The sequence below is a fragment of the Gossypium hirsutum genome, chromosome A13, assembly GCF_007990345.1.
Source record: "Gossypium hirsutum isolate 1008001.06 chromosome A13, Gossypium_hirsutum_v2.1, whole genome shotgun sequence".
Taxonomy (NCBI): Eukaryota; Viridiplantae; Streptophyta; class Magnoliopsida; order Malvales; family Malvaceae; genus Gossypium; species Gossypium hirsutum.
In genome coordinates this window covers 54,296,479-54,318,811 of record NC_053436.1, presented here as the reverse complement: position 1 = coordinate 54,318,811, position 22,333 = coordinate 54,296,479, and the positions used below count along the sequence as shown (strand labels likewise).

General features: G+C 36.3%; 1 protein-coding gene across 4 annotated transcripts; it reads right to left on the bottom strand.

Moving 5' to 3' along the window:
* Positions 1-654: 654 nt before the first annotated feature.
* LOC107893575 (WPP domain-interacting tail-anchored protein 2) lies at positions 655-4,347 on the bottom strand. 4 transcript variants are annotated; one of them, XM_016818607.2, is made up of 5 exons: positions 4,017-4,347; positions 2,938-3,501; positions 1,719-2,854; positions 1,341-1,532; positions 655-1,040 (listed from the first exon to the last, which is right to left on the bottom strand). In XM_016818607.2, exons 2-5 carry the CDS (start codon positions 3,476-3,478, stop codon positions 816-818), a joined length of 2,094 nt encoding a protein of 697 aa, XP_016674096.1. In that variant the 5' UTR covers positions 3,479-3,501; positions 4,017-4,347; the 3' UTR covers positions 655-815. The 4 variants fall into 4 exon arrangements, with proteins under 4 accessions (XP_016674096.1, XP_016674099.1, XP_040940632.1 ...); XM_016818610.2 differs by having other exon boundaries at positions 1,337-1,532; positions 4,017-4,338; XM_041084698.1 differs by having other exon boundaries at positions 1,337-1,532; positions 4,120-4,338.
* Between the last annotated feature and the right edge of the window lie 17,986 nt (positions 4,348-22,333).

Genomic DNA, 22,333 nt, shown 5'->3' with positions numbered 1-22,333 from the left:
AATATCTATTCTGTCTCTTACTTTTGCAATAATGCACAATCCATCGTGAGGAGTTTCAGAAAATTGAAGTTGGTACTAGAAGAAGTTTCGAAGAAAGAACTATGCTTTGCTTTCAAACGGACAAACATTTAGCTTTATAAACCCTCTTTTTCTTCATCTTTCTCTAATCAATTCCATTACAAACGCCTAATTTCTTTGTGTTTTCCTTATTTTTGTTGGCACTGATTCTTGGATTGTCTCAATGATATGATATGCATAGGAGTGGAGATGGGTTCAACAAGTTACCATCGCCATGTCAGTTTTACAGAGATGATCTCAAGCCTTGCAATTCAAACAACCATCTTGGAATCAATTCCGTTTATCTCCTTCATAGTTGTCACCATCCTTATGGTATTTCCACATGATTATATGTCAATGAAAACCCAGTATCAACTCTTGTCTTCAAAGGTCACCCACCCATCTTTCATGCGTTCACAATCTGCATCATCTTAGCTTTCTCAGCTGCATTTTGTGCACTGATGATCCTCAACTACCCTAAAATTGCAAGATTTTGTGGATATTATTCCATGGCTTCAGCTTTGAGTCTACTCATTTGGGTAGTTTCAAGCTAGGAAGATCCATGTTATAATGGTACACCTATCTCCATTCTCCCCATTCTCAAAGATGATATCTAACAAATAACAGAATAATTTACATCATCCAAGTAAAACCAAATACAGAATATGGTGATGAATGCATAGTCATCAATCGAAAATGACAAGAATATACAACACAGGGCACAATGTGTGCCAGCAAAAATATAATTTCAGTGGCCATCAAAAACCAAACATGATCTGTTTCTCACTCAAAAAATATATAGCTAATGCAGAAAATATTGCAACCAGAATTGCTATCAACATACATAACAGTTTAAAGTTGCCTGTCTTTCCTTTTTCCTTAACATGCTTGCTCGGAATAGCATTAGTGCCACCGTCAATTATGGTGCTGGAAGGCCTAGCTGCTGTCCTAAGAAGAGATACATCTTTTGATGGCTCATCCACCTGTTTCAGAAGAACACCATAACTTGAGACATTCTGAAGCATATAACCATCACATCTTATCAAAGTCTAGTGAACCCTTACACTAATAATATATACTGGCACAAGGGTTAGAAGAGCATATTCGCCACCCATTTTCTTGTGATGTATAAGAATAAGAAATAAGAGAAAGCAAAGAAACATGAAATTAACATACACATGCAGAAATTCCGAGAAGGCTAAACTTAAAAGGGAAAGCTATTGAAAAATTCAGTTTCATGAAGCTTTAAAAGAAAAGAATGGAGGAACCTGGAGAGTACCTGCCTGTACACTTGTGGCAGAGGTGGCCGCTTTTTCGAATGTTTTTGTACATGTAGCTCTAGTTGAATCACTATTCAGAACAGATATCTCATTGCCATCATCACCTCCAGAGTTACAGACTGCTGTAGAGTCGGCTTTTACCATATTTTGTAACTTTTTCACCAATATTTCCTTCTCTTTTACTATTGAAGATAGCTGCAAGGAACATTTTGCAACTAATTAAATACCAGGTCCAACATGAGAGTACATGTACAAACATAATCATGAATAAGAAAATAATAAAAACAACTAAGTTCCGAGAGATTCCAATGGGAATTCATTCCAAATGCAGAGGACATTTTTTATTTGTTTTATTGTATCACAATAACATAAAGTTAATACCTGCTTTTGAATGCGTTCTCTTTCTGTAGCTAGTTGGGCAACCATATCTGTGATTAACTTGGTCCTATGACTGATTTCTTTTGCATTTGCCTCTTTTTCAAAGTTAGCTTGATTCAAAGATGTCTCCAAGCATTCAATTTCATGCCTTAGGATGCCTAGCTCGTTATTAAGTTCGAAGTTAGATTCAGATAATTCAATGCATTGCTCCTCCACACCTTCGGTTCTACTTTCAGCTTTTGAAACCTTTGATTTTAGATCTTCAATTAAAGTTTCCATATCCCAAATTGCAGAGTAGAGCATGTTTTGCTGCTCCTGACTTGCTTCGGAAGACGCTTTTGCATGCTGTAGTTGAATCTCCGATTCCCTCAACTGCTTCTCTAGTGAGGTCACCTTCTTTGTGCTTTTCTCGTTATTACCTTTAAGAAAATTCAACTCTTCGGTAAGTTCCAAGTTCGCATCTGTTAACTCTGAGACCTTGGCTTCTGCACTTTCAGCTCTACTTTCAGCTTCATAAATGCTTACTTTTAGTGAATCAATAACGGTTTCCATTTCATGAAGATGTTCTTGACTTGTTTCACTGGAAGCCATTGCATTCTTCAGCTGTATCTCAGATTCTTTTAGCTGTTCCTCAAGTAACTTCATATTCTTCCTCAATGTGAATACTTCGGAAGCTTTTGCAGCATGTTCCACATTGCTGATCTCAAGCTTTTCTAAAGCTATATCTTTGGCATTCAACTCTTCAATGCAACCTTCAATTTTAGATTTGAGCTCAGCTTCTCGTTGAATCGAACCATTCATGTTAAACTGAACAATCTGAAGTCGACCTAATAGTTCCTTCGAAATTCCCATGAGCACCTCAGCAGCATTCTCAGCCTCTAGAAACCGTCCCCAAACAACTTCTGCTGCCTCTTCCATGCGAAGAGCGACTTGTTCAGTATGATGTAGCTTTAGTTTTAATGATTCTTCATTTTGTCCGGACTCTAATAATTTATTTTCAAGCTCTAGCTCCCTTGCAAGTGATTTGTCAAGCATCCTTAGAATTTGTCTTTGTTGTTCAACAGTCAGTACTTTGGATTTCCCGATGATGTTTGATAGCTGATATTGCTCAGATACATCCATGGCCTCATCATTAGTCCCTATTCATAAGCATATGTTAGGGTAAGTATAGTTTTTGCGCACTGTTAATTATGTTATGTGATAAAATCGAACTTGGACTTACAGTTCTCATGTTTGAAATATGGAAAGGAAGCTTGCAGCTTGGTTGACAGCAACTTCACCTCCAAGACAATCCCTTGACACCTTTTCAGGGATTCTTCAGAATCATGCAGCTTCTTATCCATTTTTTCAGATAGTGTTCCCAAAGGAACGCACGAAGATGTTTTACGACGAGCATCAACAATCTCTGACTGAACGGCACTCAAGAAAGTTTCCACTTCCCTTAACTCAGAATCTAAAATTCCACATAAAAGGTCAAATACCAAAGCCTTCTCAATGAACTGAGCCGAAATATCACTACTCCCATATGCCATCTCTTCGGGATCCTTGTCCCAACCCAGAAGAAACATCAACAGTACATGCAAATTTACCAGTTTCTCATTACAACAAGCCAAATCCAAGTCAATTCTGTCCAAATTGGCACCAAACATTTCTTGGATGCCCTCTCCAGTTGATAAGGCCTCTTCATGAAACTGAACTGCATTTGACTCTGGGTTTCGCATATGCATATACTTTTCATCAACATTGAATTCATTCATTTCCATGGCTCAATTCTTGGTTTAGGTAACTGAGAGGCAAAGGATGGATAAGAAAAAGCCAGTTCAGATCTTTCTCAGCCACAAATTTAGGGTTCTATCTAAACAGTATGCAGTTAAATTCAGCTATAGAGAGAACTCATCAATGCAAATCAACCATAAAACACCACAACCAATCAGATTTATCAATCATAAAATTGACCAACCCTAATCATTACAAAACCTTAAAAATCCTCAATGGAATATTCATCAATTTAACAAAGACTTGACACTTGAACTCCACAACAAGATTCAGATGAAAAGCCAACAAAATTTTATATAAAACTCAATTCAACCTTCAGTTCACCAATACTTCCAGCAACATTAAAGTCAAGCAGTCATCAAAAGACACAAAGCCAACACTGTCATAAACTTCCCACAATAAATGAACATGCATGAATAACATAACAAGAAAAAATAGACAAAGTACTATTTAGAGAGTTAAAGTTGAGAACAAGAATAATTTTTTTGCAAGGAAGACAAGAAATGAGGTGAAAAAGATGGTTACCAGAGAGCAAAATCTAGATGGGTTTTTGATAATTCTTGGAAAAAAAGAAAAGAAAAGGGATCAACCGAAGAAGAAAAGTCAACTGACACTTTTTAACAACGACCTGTTATGTTCATAAAACCGTTGATGTTCACTGATCTGTCTGTTACAAAAAATGGATGTATTAGCAAATAACAGGTCAATTGGGAACGAGAGTAGGTGATCTTAGAGAGGGAGAAATGAGGGTGGTGGTTCATGGTGGGGCGCATTAGCAACCGCCGTGCTCCATGGGGACCTACGTTGAATTATTGAGATGCCAGAAAAGAACAATATAAAAGTTTGTCATATGACCTACTACAAGCACAAAAGTTATAATTATAATAAAAATTATTATAATTTTTAATATTTATTAATAGAATATTCATCCTTTTCCGAAACAATTTGGGCTTGAATTAAGTATTATAATATAAAATTTAGGGACATAAACAACTGGATTTGATAAAATGAATCATATCCAACGGGGTTAAATATTATACCGTATTTTCTTTGCATGGGAAGGAATATTCAGATTTAAACCGGATATCTAATATGAATAAAAATTTAGATTAATGGTCACTAAAATTTTAGATTTAAACTGGATATTGTGGAAAGGAAAGGTAGTCATGTGACATGATCACATTTATACTGAAAGATAACTTGGCCAAGCAAACGACAAGTTCCCCTGTCTTTAGCCATATGGGAATCATTAATATAGTCCATCCATGTCCTAAACAATTGAGTGGTTTATTGTCGGTTTATTTTTAATTTCAGTAACCATGTTTTATATGAAAAAAAGACCTAAAGATTTTTTATGATCTTCTAATATTTCAAAATTTAAAATGGTTTGAAGTTTAGCAATTAATTTAGAATTTATTAACTTATCCAATTAACAATAATTATAATTGTAAATAATTACAATACACAAATCTAAGACGAAAATAACAATAAATTTAGATAGCATCCACTCCTAAAAAAATTTCAAAATTTTAATATTATCATTAAAGCAAGATCCTCTTACTATTTTATTTTATTTTCTCAAATTTTAATTTTTAATCTTATCAAATTTACTCTGATGCTAATTATAATTACTGAAGCGAGTTAATCTTCTGTTTGTTAATTGAGATTTTCTTTATTCATTTATTCTCTTCTAGCTATTTTATTTTATTGAGTAACATTAATTTTAATATTTTTTGTTTATCGTAATATGATTTTTAGTGATTACTATTTAGACATATTATTGTAGAATTAATTTTTAGATTTGATTCAATCTCCCTTGTGTACGATTCTCGAAATACTTACCGATGTTCCGTTGTAACACAAAACTATATTACAATTTGACATGTTCGCTTGCAGATATCACACTTATTTTATACTTTTATTTGTACGATTTTACTCTAAACGTTCGCATGTTTGGAGACTGTCACCCTCATTGGACTGGCTCGTTGCAACGTTAGGGAGGCCACGTTGTGGGTAGCTCATTGGGACGTCGTTCACTATTTCAACCTTCCTGTGTTCGAAATTTCACTTCCTTTGGTCCTTTGATTTACCCACTTCCCGAGCTCAGCAAACATTGTAGAAAACACGAGAAAACATCTAACTAAATTAAGACTTTAAATAAACAAAATAAAAATAAACAAATGACAAATAAAATTTAAATTTAACAGAAATTTAAACGAGAAGCCCTTTTCCAAACTCGGGGCACTCCGTATTGCCATGGAAGAAGAACTTCCAACTATTTCTCAACACTTTGATTCGACGTTTGTTCCTTTGTTGGTGTACCAACGACTTCGGTTGATTCCAATGATGTTGCCTTATTTTTTACTGTCTTGATATCCACATTACAAGCCACTTAGTACCAAATCCGAGCGAACCCCAAATTGTTTTTTGGGGTATTATTACCATCTCTATGTTGCATGAAATTTCAATTGCTCGAGCTTTTACTCTATCGTCGAATAAGAACAAAACTAACTCTTCGTGTAACATCCCTTACCCGTATTCAACGTTAGAACAGGGTATGAGGCATTACCGGACTTATACACGAGTAATCATACAAAACCAAGACGTAAATTTTCCATCCAAAATTAAAATTTTTCACATTCATTCATGTCGTCCCTAAAATGAACCTACGAGGCCTAAAACATGCATTGAAAGCGGTTCGAGACTAAACTGAGAACTTTAGAAATTTTAACAACACTTAGAAAATTTTTCACTAAACAGGGGTCACACGCCCGTGTGGCTTGGGACACGCCCATGTGGCTTGGGACATGCCCGTGTAGATAAGCCGTATGGTCACACAAGCCCGTGTCCCAAACCCGTGTAGCTCTCTATTTCTCACCCAAGAACAAATTGAAGACGCATGGCCAAGTCACACGCCCGTGTGCTAGACCGTGTGGTCGATTTAATAATTTTGATTTTTAATAAAATAAATTCAGACTTCACATGCCCAAGACATACGCTCGTGCCTGAGGCTGTGTCATCCATGTAACACCCCTTACCCGTATCCGATGCCGGGACAGGGTTCGATGTAACACCACTAACCTGTATTTGTCACCAGACTAGGGTTAAGAGGCATTACCAGAAAAATCGAAACATTTCACAAATAAATTCACAAGCATCATTCGAACATATTCATATATCATTACAGAGTCCCTTACTTAGTTCAATGAGCTTAGTTCAATGAGACCTTAAACATGCTTTAAAAAGGGGTCGGGACTAAATAGAATGCATACAAAATTTTTCTAAACTTAAATATTTTTCAAAGTTGTACAGGTCACACGCCCGTTTGAACAGGCCGTGTACCTCACACGGCTTTAGACACGTCCATGTGTCTAGGCCATGTCAAAACAGGGCATATATACTGACTTCTCCACATGGCCACACGCCCATGTGTCAGGCCGTGTGAAAATTAGGGAGGCTACTGACTTGGGTCACACGGCTAACCACGCGCCCGTGTGTCTAACCCGTGGTCGAAACTGACTTGGCCACACGGCCTAGCACACGCCCGTGTGTGCGACCGTGTGGTCTGTCTAAACTCATTTCGAAATGGCCCTCGAGCAACATGGCTGAGACACACACTCGTGTCCCTACCTGTGTGGGAAAAAATAGGCCATTTACAAGGCCAATTTGCCACCCCTTTAAGTGTCCTCACTACAAGCATCAAAACCACATCATTTTATACCAAATTCTCAACCATTTCTCAACCAAAACATATACCATTCATGCCATAACATTATTCATCAATTTCATACTCAATATATAAACTGAAACATACCCAAACCCTAAGCCAAAATCATACCAAAACATAGGTTTCATAATCTCTAATCACACAATCAAATCTCATGCCAAATTCTTACCAAATTCCATAATAGGCACATATCAAAACTTACTAAATTGACCAATTCTTTTGGCCATTCAAGAACATATCATAAAGGCAACATTGTATCACATAATTCATACCAAAAACTCATTCATATTCATTACCAAAACCAAGCCAAATCACATGGCTAGATATACACATTAACAAAACATATACAATTACTTCTAGCCTATACATGTCATACTTTATTATACACCTTTTCAAAAGGTACCAAAATGAAGTTTGATAGTGTGGTGATGATCCTCGATGATCCCTGAGCTCCCGGTAGCTACAATATCTATAAAACAGTTGAAAGATACACAAAATAATCTTTTAAAAGCTTAGTAAGCCATATACAAATAAACTTAACAATATAAACATATAAGCATCATAATATCCATATACTCCTTAGCCAAATGCTATCACAAACCACATAGCTCAAATACATTTCATATATTCCCCATTCATTTGCAATATATAGCATATTTTCTCATAATTTTGTCACATATAATCACTTGATCACAAAGATACATATACTTACCTTTCAACATCAAATGTGATACTCAATTTCAAACGTACCTGAATCGGATGCACATTTCATATAATCATTCGTTTCTCAGAATGCCTGTTGAACCGTTCTGAATCATAAGGATACGCGGATAGCTTGGAAAGCTCATATAATGCCAACGTCCCAGACGTGGTCTTACATGTAATCAAATATCAATGCCACTATCCCAGACAAGGTCTTACACGAAATTAAATACGATGCCAATGTCCCAGGCATGGTCTTACATGTAAATCATAAGTCGATGCCAACGTCCCATACGTGGTCTTACACGATAACACATATCGGATCCTATGTCATGACATATTATCCTAACTATTCCTATAGCTCATACGGGGCTTTTTGGACATTGTCACATTATCGGAGATTTCTCGGATAACACTTATTGAGCTCGAATAGTCATTCATCATAATTCAATACCATATAAGCAATAATAATTCAATTCAAACACATTTATTTGTATATTGACTTACCTCGTACAGATTCGGGCGAACGGAGTCGACTACTCGACGACTTTCGACTTTCTCCGATCTAAATCTGTTTTCTTTGGTTCTTGATCTAAACACATTCAAATTTAACCCTTTTAGTCACCAAATCATTCAATTCAATCCGCAAACACACATTTAGGACATTTTACAAATTAGCCCTCACATTTTCACATTTTGACACTTTAGTCCCTAATTCACAAAATCACAAAACACACAAAATTTTCTTACACATATACTTAGCTGAATTTTCATAGTATTCATATAAGTCCATATATTTCATTTATTTCTCATTTTAGTCCCTCAATTTACAAATTTCACAATCTAGCCCAAATTACTCAAATTCATCAAAAATTCAAAGACAAAACTTAGTAATCTAATACATATTTAATTTACCATCATCAAACTTCATAAAGCTCACATTATCAATAATGGCATAACTTAAAATCATTAAAAAAATCAAAAATTAGGGCATGGGCTTGATCGATTACTAAGCAACGATTACAAAAACGTAGAAATTATAAAAAATCGATCAAAATACATACCTTAATCTACAATCACAAGTGCTAAAACCCTAAGAGCTTTTATTCTTTCTTTTGTTCTTTAATTTTAGGCAAGATGAGCATATAATGAACTATTTTCATGTTTTGTTTAATTTAATTAACATTAATCAATTACCAATTTACCCTTGTATTATAAACATTTAAAACATTAATATTAAGGCCATTAATGTCCACTCATATGTTCAATGGTCAAATAACAAAATAAGGACCTCTCAATTATAAAAACATAGCAAATTGGCACTTTAGCAATTAGAACACATCTTTTACATTTTAAGCGATTAGGTCCTTTTTCAAAATTAAGCACACAAACGATCAAATTTTCATACGAAACTTTCATACATGTCAATTCAAATATTATAAGTACGGAAAATAATATTAAAATATTTTTTGACTCAGATTTGTGGTCTTGAAATCACTATTCTGACTAGGGTCTAAACCGGACTGTTACAACTCTCCCCCTTTAGGGATTTTCGTCCCCGAAAATCTTACCATTGAACAAATTCAGATATTGCCGTCTCATAACATCTTCAGACTCCCACGTAGCCTCTTCAATACCATCTCGATGCCACATCACTTTAAGTAACAAAATTTTCTTGTTTCGCAGTTCTTTAATCTCGCGAGCCAAAATACGAATCGGTTCTTCTTCATAAGTCATATTGAACTGAATCTCAATTTCAGATAGAGGAATCACATGCGAGGGATCGGATCTGTATTGTCGAAGCATCAATATGTGAAATACATTGTGAATCTTTTCTAGCTCTGGTGGCAACAACAATCTATAAGTAACTGGCCCGATACGTTCGATAATCTCATACGACTCGATGAACCTCGGACTCAATTTGCCTTTTCTATCGAACCGAAGTACTTTCTTCCACAGAGACACTTTCAAAAACACTTTGTCGCTGATTTCAAATTTAATATCTTTTCGTTTCAAATCTGCGTAAGATTTCTGACGATCAGAAGCTGCTTTCAAACTATCTCGAATCACTTTTACTTTCTGTTTAGTCTCTTTAATCAAATCAACCCTGTGAATCTTATTCTCATTAAGCTCAGTCCAATACAAATGTGTACGACATTTGCAACCATATAAAGCTTCGTATGGTGCCATTTTAATGCTCGATTGAAAACTGTTATTATAAGCGAATTCAATCAAAGGCAAATATTGTTCCCACATACCTTCAAACTCAAGAATGCAACATCTCAACATATCTTCAAGAATCTGAATAATCCGCTCGGATTGACCATTCATTTGTGGGTGAAAAGTAGTACTGAAGTGCAATTTCGTACCTAAAGCGTCTTGTAATTTCTTCCAAAATCGAGATGTGAATCTCGAATCTCTATCTGACATAATAGATAATGGCACACCGTGCAATCTCACAATATCAGAAATGTATAACTCAGCTAACTTATCAAGCGAGTAATCGGATTGTACCAGGATAAAATGAGCTGATTTCATCAATCGGTCAACCACAACCCAGATAGCATCTTTTTTTTGCGGAGATAGGGGCAAACCTGAGACAAAATCCATTGTCACTCTATCCTATTTCCATTCTGGAATCATAGTCGGTTGTAGCAAACCGAATGACACTTGATGTTCAGCTTTAACTTGCTGACAGATTAAACATTTAGAAACAAAGTTAGAGATATCTCTTTTCATTCCAAACCACCAGTAATGTTGTTTCAAATCATTATACATTTTCGTACTACCCGGATGAATAGATAAACGACTATTGTGAGCTTCGTTCAAAATCATCTGAATCAACTCTAAATTTCTCGAAACACAAATCCAATCTCGAAATCTCAGACAATCATCTTTATCAACTCTAAATTCTGAATCAGAATCTAAATCACTTTGAGCTCATTTTTCTATTATCTCATTATCAGTTTTCTGAACATCAATAATCTGTTGTAAAAAAAACGATCTCGCTTTCAATTCCACTAAAACCAAACCATCATCATACAAAGCTAAATGAGTATTAATGGCACGTAATACAAATAGTGATTTTTGACTCAAAGCATCAACAACAATAATTGCTTTTCAAGGATAATAGTCAATCACAAGCTCATAGTCTTTTAGTAGTTCTAACCACCTTCTTTGTCGTAGATTTAGATCTTTCTGAGTCATCAGATATTTCAAACTCTTATGATCAGAATATGGATGACATTTCTCACCAAACAGATAGTGGCGCCAAACCTTCAAAGCAAATACAATCGCAGCTAACTCAAGGTCATGCGTCGGATAGTTCTTTTCATGTGGCTTTAACTGTCTCGAAGCATAAGCAATGACTTTGCCTTCCTACATCAAAACACATCCCAAACCGTTTAATGAAGCATCACTATAGATCACAAATTCTTTACCCGATTTAGGTTGTACTAACACTGGAGCTTCAGTCAATAGGGCTTTCAACTGATCAAAGCTTTTCTGACACTTTTCAGACCATTCAAATTTCACATCTTTCTGAAGCAGTTTCGCTAACGGAGTCGCAATCATCGAAAAGCCTTTTACAAATCTCCTATAATAATAGGCAAGTCTCAGAAAACTGCAGACTTTGGAAAAATTTCTCAGAGGCTTCTAATCTAGGATAGCTGAAATCTTGCTCGGATCAACTCGGATACCTGAGGCTAATACAATATGGCCTAGGAAACCAACTTCGTGCAACTAGAATTCACATCTGCTAAACTTCACATACAATTACTTATCATGCAAAGTTTGTAGTACTATTCTTAGATGCTCGGCATGCACGGATTCATCACACAAATAAATCAATATGTCATCAATGAATACGACAACAAATAGATCTAAATACGGTCTGAAAATTTTGTTCATCAAATCCATAAAGATAGCAGGTGCATTAGTTAATCCGAAAGGCATAACTAAAAACTCATAGTGGGCGTACCTCGTTCTAAATGCAGTTTTTGGAATGTATGAGTCTTTTACTCGCAACTGATAATAGCCCGATCTCAGATCTATCTTTAAAAAAATAGTAGCTCCTTTCAATTGATCAAACAAATCATCAATTCAGGGCAGAGGGTATTTATTCTTGATAGTCACTTTGTTCAACTGAAGATAATCAATGCACATTCTTATCGTACCGTCTTTCTTTTTCACAAACAGAACTGGTGCACCCCAAGGTGAGAAACTCGGTCGTACAAATCCTCTATTAGTCAACTTTTGCAACTAAGACTTTAATTCTTTCAACTCGGTCGGAGCCATTCTATACGGAGCTATCAAAATCGGAGTAGTTCCCAGTACTAACTCAATGCCAAATTCAACTTTCTGAATCGGAGGTAATCTTGGAAGTTCTTCCGGAAACACATCAAGAAATTCATAGACAACAGGCACTGATTCCACTCTGTTTTCAGTTACTTTTGAATCAATCACATTTGCAAAGTAGGCTTCACAACCTTTTCTCATTATACTTAGAGCTTTCATTGAAGATATCACAGCCGGTAATCCATTCAAATCACTAGATTCAATTCAGACTATTTCATCGTTCTTGCCTCTCAAATCAAAAGTTTTCCGCTTGCAATTCACAATAGCATCATGCAAAGTTAAACAATCTATACCCAGAATTATATCAAATTCGTCGAATGATAATAACATCAAATCAACCGGAAAACAAATGTCTCGAAACATTAACGGACAATTCTTGCAAACTTTGTCAACCAAAACACATCTGCCTAGGGGTTCGATACTTTATTTACAAATTCAGTAGACTCTACAAGAAAAGTCTTTCTGGATACTAATTTCATGCATATATACGAATGCGTTGATCCAGGATCTTTCAATGCAATCACAAAAGTATCATAGAGAGTAAAAGAACCAATTATAACATCGGGTGACGAAGCTTCCTTACGTGCTCGAATGGCATAGGCTCTAGCAGGTGCGTGAGCCTCAGATTGAACAATGGTGTCTTTAGTCCCTCTTTGACTACCACACATATTTCCCGTATTTCTGGGAGGTCTACCTCGAGTTGAAGTGTTACTTGATATTGGATTTTACACAATCTCTTGCTCAACAAACTCGAGACAATCATGAATAAAATGATCTAAAGATCCATATTTGAAACAAGCCTGATCATATAATCTACAATTGCTGGGATGTCTTTTTCCACAATGTACACACTTGGGTTGATCAGATCTGGCATTTCCAATACTAGCAACAAAAGTAGCTGGAGCTCTAAAACTCGAATGCGATCTTGCACGATCTCTACTCGGATGCCCCACATTAGCCTTTGAACAACTATAATCATCTCGAAATTTCTTTGATGCAGACTGACATGATTTACTTGCAGATTTCTTTCTCATATCTCTAGCTTCAAAATCGGCTTTTCTTTTGTCTTTCCCGAGTTCTTTAGCTTTACATGCCCGTTCAACAAGCACTTCAAACTTTTTTATCTCTAAGATCCCGACTAGAAAATAGATATATTCATTCAAGCCATCCTCGAATCTCTTGCACATAATTGCTTCAGTCGAAACACATTCTCGTGCATACTGGTTTAGTCTCACAAATTCTCGCTCATATTCTGTAACAGATATATAGCCTTATTTTAGCTCAAGAAACTCTTTCTTTCGATAAATCTCTGACTAATGTATTTCTTTCGGAACTCAACTTGGAAGAAATCCCAGGTGACTCGCTCTCTTGGAACCACTGATATCAAAGTCTTCCACCAATGATACGCTGTATCTCTCAGAAGTGAAACAACACACTTAAGATATTCATTCGAAGTCAATGATAATTCATCAAATACTCTTATCATATTCTCTAACCAAAACTCAACTCTCTCAGCATCATCATTCGTGGTAACATAGAACTCTTCAGCCCTATATTTTCTAATCTTATCAACCAGTGGCTTGCTTAACTGAATCGGATTCACTTGTGGCATAACAGGAATTTGCGGAGGATTAGGCAAGGTTAGGGGTTGTTGAACAACCGGAATAGTTTGGATATATTGGGTGAACCAATCATTCATTATCTGATAAAAGGTTTGTCTCGCCTCTCCATCATGGCTACTCGTAATCGGTCTAGAGTAGGATGGCGCTGTCCCTTGCGTGGGAGCAGGCACATTACTCTCAAAATCGTCAGCTATGGCTCATTCGGGATCCATTTGCTATATAAAAACACATTGTAACACCCCTTACCCGTACCCGAGACCAAGACAAGGTATGAGGCATTAGCGAACATAAACAGGGCATCTCCAGAAAATATGGGTCATAAAATTTTACTCCAAATTAAAACCAATCAAACAAATTCATATTGTCCTTATCATAGACCTATGAGGCCCAAAACATACATTAAAAAGTAATCCGGGACTAAACTGAGAGCTTAAGAAAATTCTAAGAAAAATTTCTAGGTTTAAGCCTTACACGCCCGTGTAGAGGCAATGCACACGCCTGTGTGCTTTGGGACACACCCGTGTCCCATACCCGTGTGGAATTTCTAGAATTTATTTTTCATTTCGAACCTACAGGGGTTTTCACACGGCCGAGCACACGCCTGTGTCCCTAGCTTGTGTCCCTCCACGGCCTAGACATGCCCGTGTCCAAAAACCTGGACATTCTGTTTATGACGTCATTACTCATTTAGGGACACACGCCCGTGCGCTAGGCCGTGTCCTGCACACCACTGAGACACACGGACGTGTCTCTTCCCGTGTGTTTACTACCATGCATACTGATTTAGAAACTTTAGGTACAGGGGACACATGGCCATTCAACACGCCCATGGGGTTTAGACACACGCCCGTGTGTCTACCCATGTGGACCATTTAAAGGCTATTTTCCAAGCCAATAGTTACCCACGACCACAAATATATTCAAACATACTTTATGACATGCAACATGACATATTCAAGCACTCAAATATTCCACTCCATGGCACCCTCACATCATCATAAAGTCATCCTATTGCATATTCATTTGTTACTCTATTTAGAAGCATTCCACACCAATTTCATGCATTATTAAACTTGTTATCATGACTCCAAATTATGCATTCATACGTATAGTCATTTTTAGCCATTAGATTATCTCTTATCCTTTAGCACCCAATTCAAACTTTACCATACATTCGTTGATCAACAACATATCACATCTTTGTCATGCACTCACCAAACAATAACAAATCCTACTATCACAACACTAGCACATGCATGAATGGGTATTTAGATTACAACCCAAATGATCAAATATGAGCCATATCACATGACCATTACAAAAAGAATCATCATCATCATAGGTCTTCACAATTTGGCAAAATAACATGACACATATCACAAGATGACCAAGTTCCTATACATGCCATACTCAAAATAATAATTTCACTATACCCAAATACTCCGACAGCTTCCTATCCCCGAGCTAGCTTGGCAGAACTACAAAGGATGAAAAAGAGATGGGAGTAAGCAATAAAGCTTAATAAGTCCACATACAAATATTATGTGATAGTGGTAAACAATTAACATGCAAAAACATTATAACATATACATAAAGATCATTCTTCATTCAAACCTCTTTGCTTACTCATCATATGCACATACATACTTGCTCATCTTAAATTGATATTTATGAAAGCATTACTCATAGGTTTAGCAGACGTACCTGTACTCAAGTAGAGTATTGATAACCATACATCTTTCATATGCCCTCATTAGGACTTTATTACAATCATTACATTACCCGTTGAACACTCAGAATACTATTGGATACGCGAAAACCTTGCACATAAGTGCCACATATACAAATGTAGCCGAAGCTACCACATAACATGTAACACATCCATTATGAACTCAGACCTCTCAACGAGCTCAGATGTTACTGAATCGCAACCATCATGAACTCAGACCACTCAATGAGCTTGGATGCTCGCATTTATAATGAACTCGGACCTCTCAACGAGCTCGGATGCTACATACCTTATGAACCCGGACCACTCAACGAGTTCGGACTTCTTAGTTCCTAGTGACATGTCACTTGTATCCTAAATTATTCCTAAGGTTCAAAAACCCCACTTGCATATAGTATCTCCATCGTACTTGCTCGTAACGTTGTGGATAATGACCATAATAATATTCATGCTTTCATAACAATCAGCAAGCATATAACTCATAATTACAATAAAACATTTATTACAAAATATTAAAGCATTAAAACGTACTACAATTCCACATTATTTGCATATGTATTTACCTCGGTACAAAATGATGATAATCAAGCCTAGTCATCGTATACTTTATTCTTTCCTCGATCAAGTCCCGATTCACGTTTTTCTTGATCTATAATGCCAAATTTAACTTATTTATTATTCACATTATTGAAATGGGTCCATAAATCATATTTTTTACAAATTTACATTTTGACCCCTAATCTTTCACATATTTACGATTTAGCCCCTAGGCTCGTAAAATGAAATGTATGCATTTTCTTGATTACCAAGCTTAGCTGAACCTTTACTATGCTCATATCAGCCCATATTTTTTTTATTTCACATTATTACTACTCACTTTTACACTTTTACAAATAAGTCCCTTGTTTAGGTGTTTTCACTAAAAATCACCTAATAAAAGATGTTCACCATGCATCAAACATTCATATTCCTCCATAAATCATCAAAATAAAAGCATGTCATGCATGGGTCAATTTTTATACATGAACCCTAGCTCAAAATATAGCTAGAAATGGGTAGATCATGTTATCGGGACTTCAAAAATACGAAGAAAATTAAAAACAAGGCTAGGGAACACTTACTGTTGAGCTTGAAAATGTTGAACAAAACCATAGCTATGGTGTTTTGTGATTTTTGGCAGCCAAGGAGGAAGATGGACATATTTTTGGTTTGTCTTTTCCTTTTTATTCTTTTAATTACCTAATACCGAAATGCCCTTAGGGTTTCTCTTTCCAATTTTTTTCTATGCATGTCCAATTTTGTCCAAAATTTTAGAAATTGGTCAAATTGCTAGTTAGGACTTTCTAATTAATAATGTAATGCAATTTCATGCTTAAAGCTTCTAGAATGCAAGTTTTGCGCTTTATTTAATTTGGTCCCTAAAATGCAATTAGACATTTTATGCATAGAATTTCTTCATGAAACTTTCACACAGGCATGCATTCATAACATAAACCTCATAATAATCATAAAATAATTATTTCTATCTTAAATTTGTGGTTTTGAAACCACTGTTTCGAGTAGGCCCTAATTTGGGATGTTACAACTTACCCCCTTTAGGGATTTTCATCCCCAAAAATCTTACTGGTAAAAAGGTTTGGGTACTGTTTTCTCATAGCCTCTTCGGGCTTCCCTGTAGCCTCTTCAACCCTATGTCTTTGCCACAACACTTTCACAAGAGAAACATTTTTGTTTCTCAATTGTTTGACTTTCCGATCTAAGATCTTAACAGGTTCCTCACCGTAAGTCATGTCTGGTCTGATTTCAACTTCAGTTGGTACAATCACATGTGATGGGTTGGATCTACAACGGCGTAACATAGACACATGAAACACATCGTGAATCTTTTTTAATTCAGCCAGTAAAGCCAATTGATAAGCAACAGGCCCTATCCTTCCGGTAATCTCATACAATCCTATAAAACGAGGACTCAACTTGCCTTTTCTACCGAATCTCAAAACCTTATTCCATGGTGATGCTTTCAAGAACACTTTGTCCACAACTTGATACTTAATTTCTTTTCTTTTCAAATCTACATACGACTCTTGTCTATTCGACTTCGCTTTTAAACAATCATGAATTACTTCCACTTTTTCCTTGGTTTCCTTAATCAAATCTATCCCATGAATCTTATTCTCCTTAAGTTCAGTCCAATGCAATGGTGTACGACATTTACATCCATACAATGCTTCATAAGGAGCCATCTTCAAACTCGTCTGATAACTATTGTTATATGCAAATTCAACCAAAGTAGATACTTTTCCCAACTACCTTGAAATTCAAGAACACAAAATCTAAGCATATCTTCAAGTGTCTGAATTACTCTCTCATATTGTCCATCAGTCTGTGGATGAAAAGTGATACTAAAATTTAGCTTTGTACCCAAAGCTTCTTGTAACTTCTTCTAAAACCGTAAACCTCGGATCCCTATCTGAAAATAATTGATCAAGGTACTCCATGGAGTCTCACAATCTCAGAAATATACAGTTTGGCTAACTTATCAAGTGAATAATCAATGCGTACCAGTATAAAATGAGCCGACTTAGTCAGTCTGTCAACCACTACCCATACGACATCTTTCTTTCTCGATGTTAACGGCAAGGCTGTTACAAAGTCCATAGTTATTCTGTCCCATTTCCATTTGGGAACTAAGATAGGCTGAAGTAAACTTAAAGGTACCTGGTGTTCGACCTTTACTTGTTGGCAAATCAGGCATCTCGACACAAATTCGGATATATCTCTTTTCATGCCATTCCACCAAGACATTTTCTTTAAATCATTATACATTTTTATGCTACCTGGATGAACTGACATACCTCCGTCATGGGCCTCATGCTAAATATTCCAAATCAACTCAGCATCCTTCGAAACACAAATCCTTGCATGGAATCTTAGACAACCATTAGGATCTCTCTGAAAATTTGATTCACTACCCGATTCACACTGAACTTTCTTGGCTTGTAACTCTTTATCAGCCTTCTGAGCGTCACAAATCTGTTGAAGAAAAGTTGGTGATTTTAGCTCTGCTAGAATAGTACCATCATAAGATAGGGCTAGCCGTGCATTCATAGCTTTCAGAGCGAATAAAGACTTTCTGCTTAAGGCATCGGCAACTACATTTGCCTTACCAAGGTGATAATCTATAACAAGTTCATAATCTTTTAACAATTCAAGCCATCTTCGTTGCCTCAAGTTCAAGTCCTTTTGAGTCATCAAATATTTAAGAATTTTATGGTATGAATAGATATGGCATCTCTCCCCGAATAGGTAATGCTACCAAATCTTCAAAACAAATACAATAGCGGCTAACTCTAAATCATGCGTAGGATAGTTCTGCTCATGGGGCTTCAGTTACCTCGAAGCATAAGCTACCATGTAACACCCCGTACCCGAGACCGTTGCTGGAGTCGAACGCGAGGTGCTAACAGACTTAATTACTTTGTTTTCACAGTCCATTTAAAAAAAAAATTCCAGACAGGCTGGCTAACCGCGTCCCTGTCGCCTTAAAAATCATATCTCGAGTTCCAAAACTCGAAAACTGATTCCGTAAATTTTCCCTGAAATTAGACTCATATATCCATCTGTGGATTTATTTCTAGAATTTTTGGTCAGGCCAATTGGTACAGTTTATTAGTTAAAGTCTCCCCTGATTCTGGGTTCGACTACTCTGACCTTCACGTATTACGACTTGGATATCTCCCTGTACAGAGCTTCAATACTCATGCCGTTTGTTTCTAACGAAACTAGACTCAATGGGGAATCTATACATATAAGGTATGACTTCTACTTGTCTCTGGATAATTTATGGTGAATTTTCAAAATCTAAACAGGGGATCCAGAAACTGTTCTGGCCCTGTTTCACGAGAACTTTAATATCTCTTAATATACTGTTCATATGATCGTTTCGTTACTTTCATATGAAAATAGATTCATCAAGGTTAGATTACATGATTTATTCACTATTTAATTCCATTCCTACAAATTTTAGTGATTTTTCAAATCCACACCACTGCTGCTGTCAGCATCTGTTTTCAAGGTAAACTTTACCTATTTCGTGGTTACCATGGACCAACTAGAGTTTTGTCATACATAGGTCCACATATGATCATATTTAGCCATTCCAATGGCTGATCATTTGCCCAACACTTCCATTCCAGTCCATGGTCACATCATGAAACCATATATATATACATAAACACAAATGGTCTAATGCCATACTCCACTTCTACGAGCCATTTTCGCATGGCTGTACACACATACATCACAAAAAGTACTTGAAAAACAACAAAGGGTAGTCCTATACATGCCATATCCAGAGTTCAACTAAAAGAGTACCAAAAGGGCTTTGATAGTGTGGATGACTTCGACTTTGATGATCCCGAATCCGATAGCTAACGAACAAAATCTATAAAACAGAGAGCCAAAGCAACGGGGTAAGCATTTTAAAGCTTAGTAAGTTTCAAGTAATGAAATCGGCTTTGACTAAAGTATTACATTCACATAGCTAAATGAATCACTTTATTAATACACATTCTCATAATCATACTTACTTCACACTTCATCAACATATACACACACAAGGTATCAACCTATCTAAAAGCCGAAAGTTCGTTAGTCGATTGAACGAATACTATTTAAAACGAATCGACTTTTCCGATGCACATGCAAACATACCTTATCGTTTGGGTTTTTCGAGCGTATTAATTGAATTTATTACAGCACAAAACGCTCACCTTGAAACCCAAGTTTCTTCGGAATTTAGCCGGATATAACCACAAGCACAATTGCCTTCGGGTCATAACCCGGGTATAGCAACTCGCACAAATGCCTTCGGGTCTTAGCCCGGATATATCAACTCGCACAAATGCCTTCGGGTCTTAGCCCGGATAAAATCACTAGCATAAATGCCTCCGGGACTTAGCGCAGATAAAATCACTAGCATAAATGCCTTCGGGACTTAGCCCGGATATCATTCAAATGCTCATGCACACATATATCAATAATCATGACACATCCATATTTCATTTTCGTTACTAAGGCTCAAACACAAAACATTTATTAAACCTTTCCAATTTCGGCTCAATAGCCACACACAAAGAGCATGATTTCAATTGGCTTTATAACATAGTCTCTATGCACATTCGGCTATCCGTCATAGTATGACTAATCATTTCAATATAATTCAAGTAGGGTCATTACTCGAAGACTTACCTCGGATGTTGTCGAACGGTTTCGACGGCTATTCGATCACTTTTTCCTTCCCCTTATCCAACTTTGGTCCTCTAAGCTCTTGAGCTTAATTCAAACAGATAGAGCTTATTTAATAATTTATCAATTTAACTATTCGATTAAATACATTTATATTATACAATTAGGTGCGAATAATTTTATTGACTAGTTATTCAAGCATTATACATGTGCGCTACTCATGCACCATCGAATAATAGGACTAGCTTAATACCTTGCATTTTCGAATTCATATACATCATTTAGTTCCTCATAACATACATTTTGTCCCTAACCAACACAAGAGCCCAAAGCATCACTTACAATGCCGAATTCCAATTAAGTCTACCATCATAGCATTATCATATTTATGCGCTTGGTAAGTTGCGTTTGAACACATTCGGCACTAGGTGTCCAAACCAATGTTCCTCGAACACTAAACCCAATTTATAACCAACTCAAAACTCCTTAACAACAAGCATTTAATAACAATGTACTGAACCAATTCCTTAAACATGCATTCGGCAATTACACCAAGACCATCTTAACTCGTTTCTCATCTTGCTAACAAAAACATAGTAAAGCAGATCTTCATACACAATGGTTATCAATTCATCCATTCACTAGGGACATGACCTAATGTTCAATAACACCCCCTCCTTTACCAAGTACACATTCGGCCTTGGTACATAATAAGGTAGCCGATTTCTTTCCCTTTAGCACCCATTGCTCACATATGATTATTTGTATAGTTCAAACACTCATCTATCTTTGCTCATCTAAATTTAACATGGAACAACAAAATTCACCATTGTCAAATACCATAGCCGAAAGCCCTAGTCCATAACACAAATCAAAATTTCTACATGGGTTACAAAAGTAGTTTGATATCTTACTCAAGATTAACCAAAATTTCATGAACTAATATAAACTTCTTACCTTGCTATTAGCCTAGGATGACCGAATGCCTCCCTCCCTACTTCCTCTTCACAATCGGCCAAGAAGAGCAAAATGAGAAAGACTTTTTGTTCTCTTTCTTTCCCTTTTCCCACTTCTACACGGCTAAGAAGAACTAAAGTATGAAGCCTTTCCCTTCTTTTTTTTTCGATCATGCATGAGAATGATGAACACATTTTTTTTCTTTGTTTTCTTCCTTCAATTTCTTATTAGTTTATTGCCCATGCTTCTTATTTTATTTTTCCATTAACACAACATGTTTCATGACATGTTTTGCCCATCATCCCTTGTCATGGCCGACCACTAGTACTTAAATGGGGGGAAATTGACATGCAAGTCCACCCCTTTGATTACATGCACTATTAGGCCACTTGCATTTGCCTAGCACATTTCTAAATTTTCTCACATAAGTCCTATCAACTAAATTCACATGCAATTAACTAAATCGAAGCTTAAAACTTTCACACATTTATATTCACATATT

Bases quoted from the DNA above. Each gene is read 5' to 3' on its own strand.
- LOC107893575 (XM_016818607.2), bottom strand. From the start codon at position 3,478: ATGGAAATGAATGAATTCAATGTTGATGAAAAGTATATGCATATGCGA. The intron at 1,533-1,718 runs GTATTAACTTTA...TGTTCCTTGCAG, and splicing joins GAGAACGCATTCAAAAGCAG to CTATCTTCAATAGTAAAAGA. The intron at 1,041-1,340 runs GCAGGTACTCTC...CTTCTGAAACAG, and splicing joins CCTCTGCCACAAGTGTACAG to GTGGATGAGCCATCAAAAGA.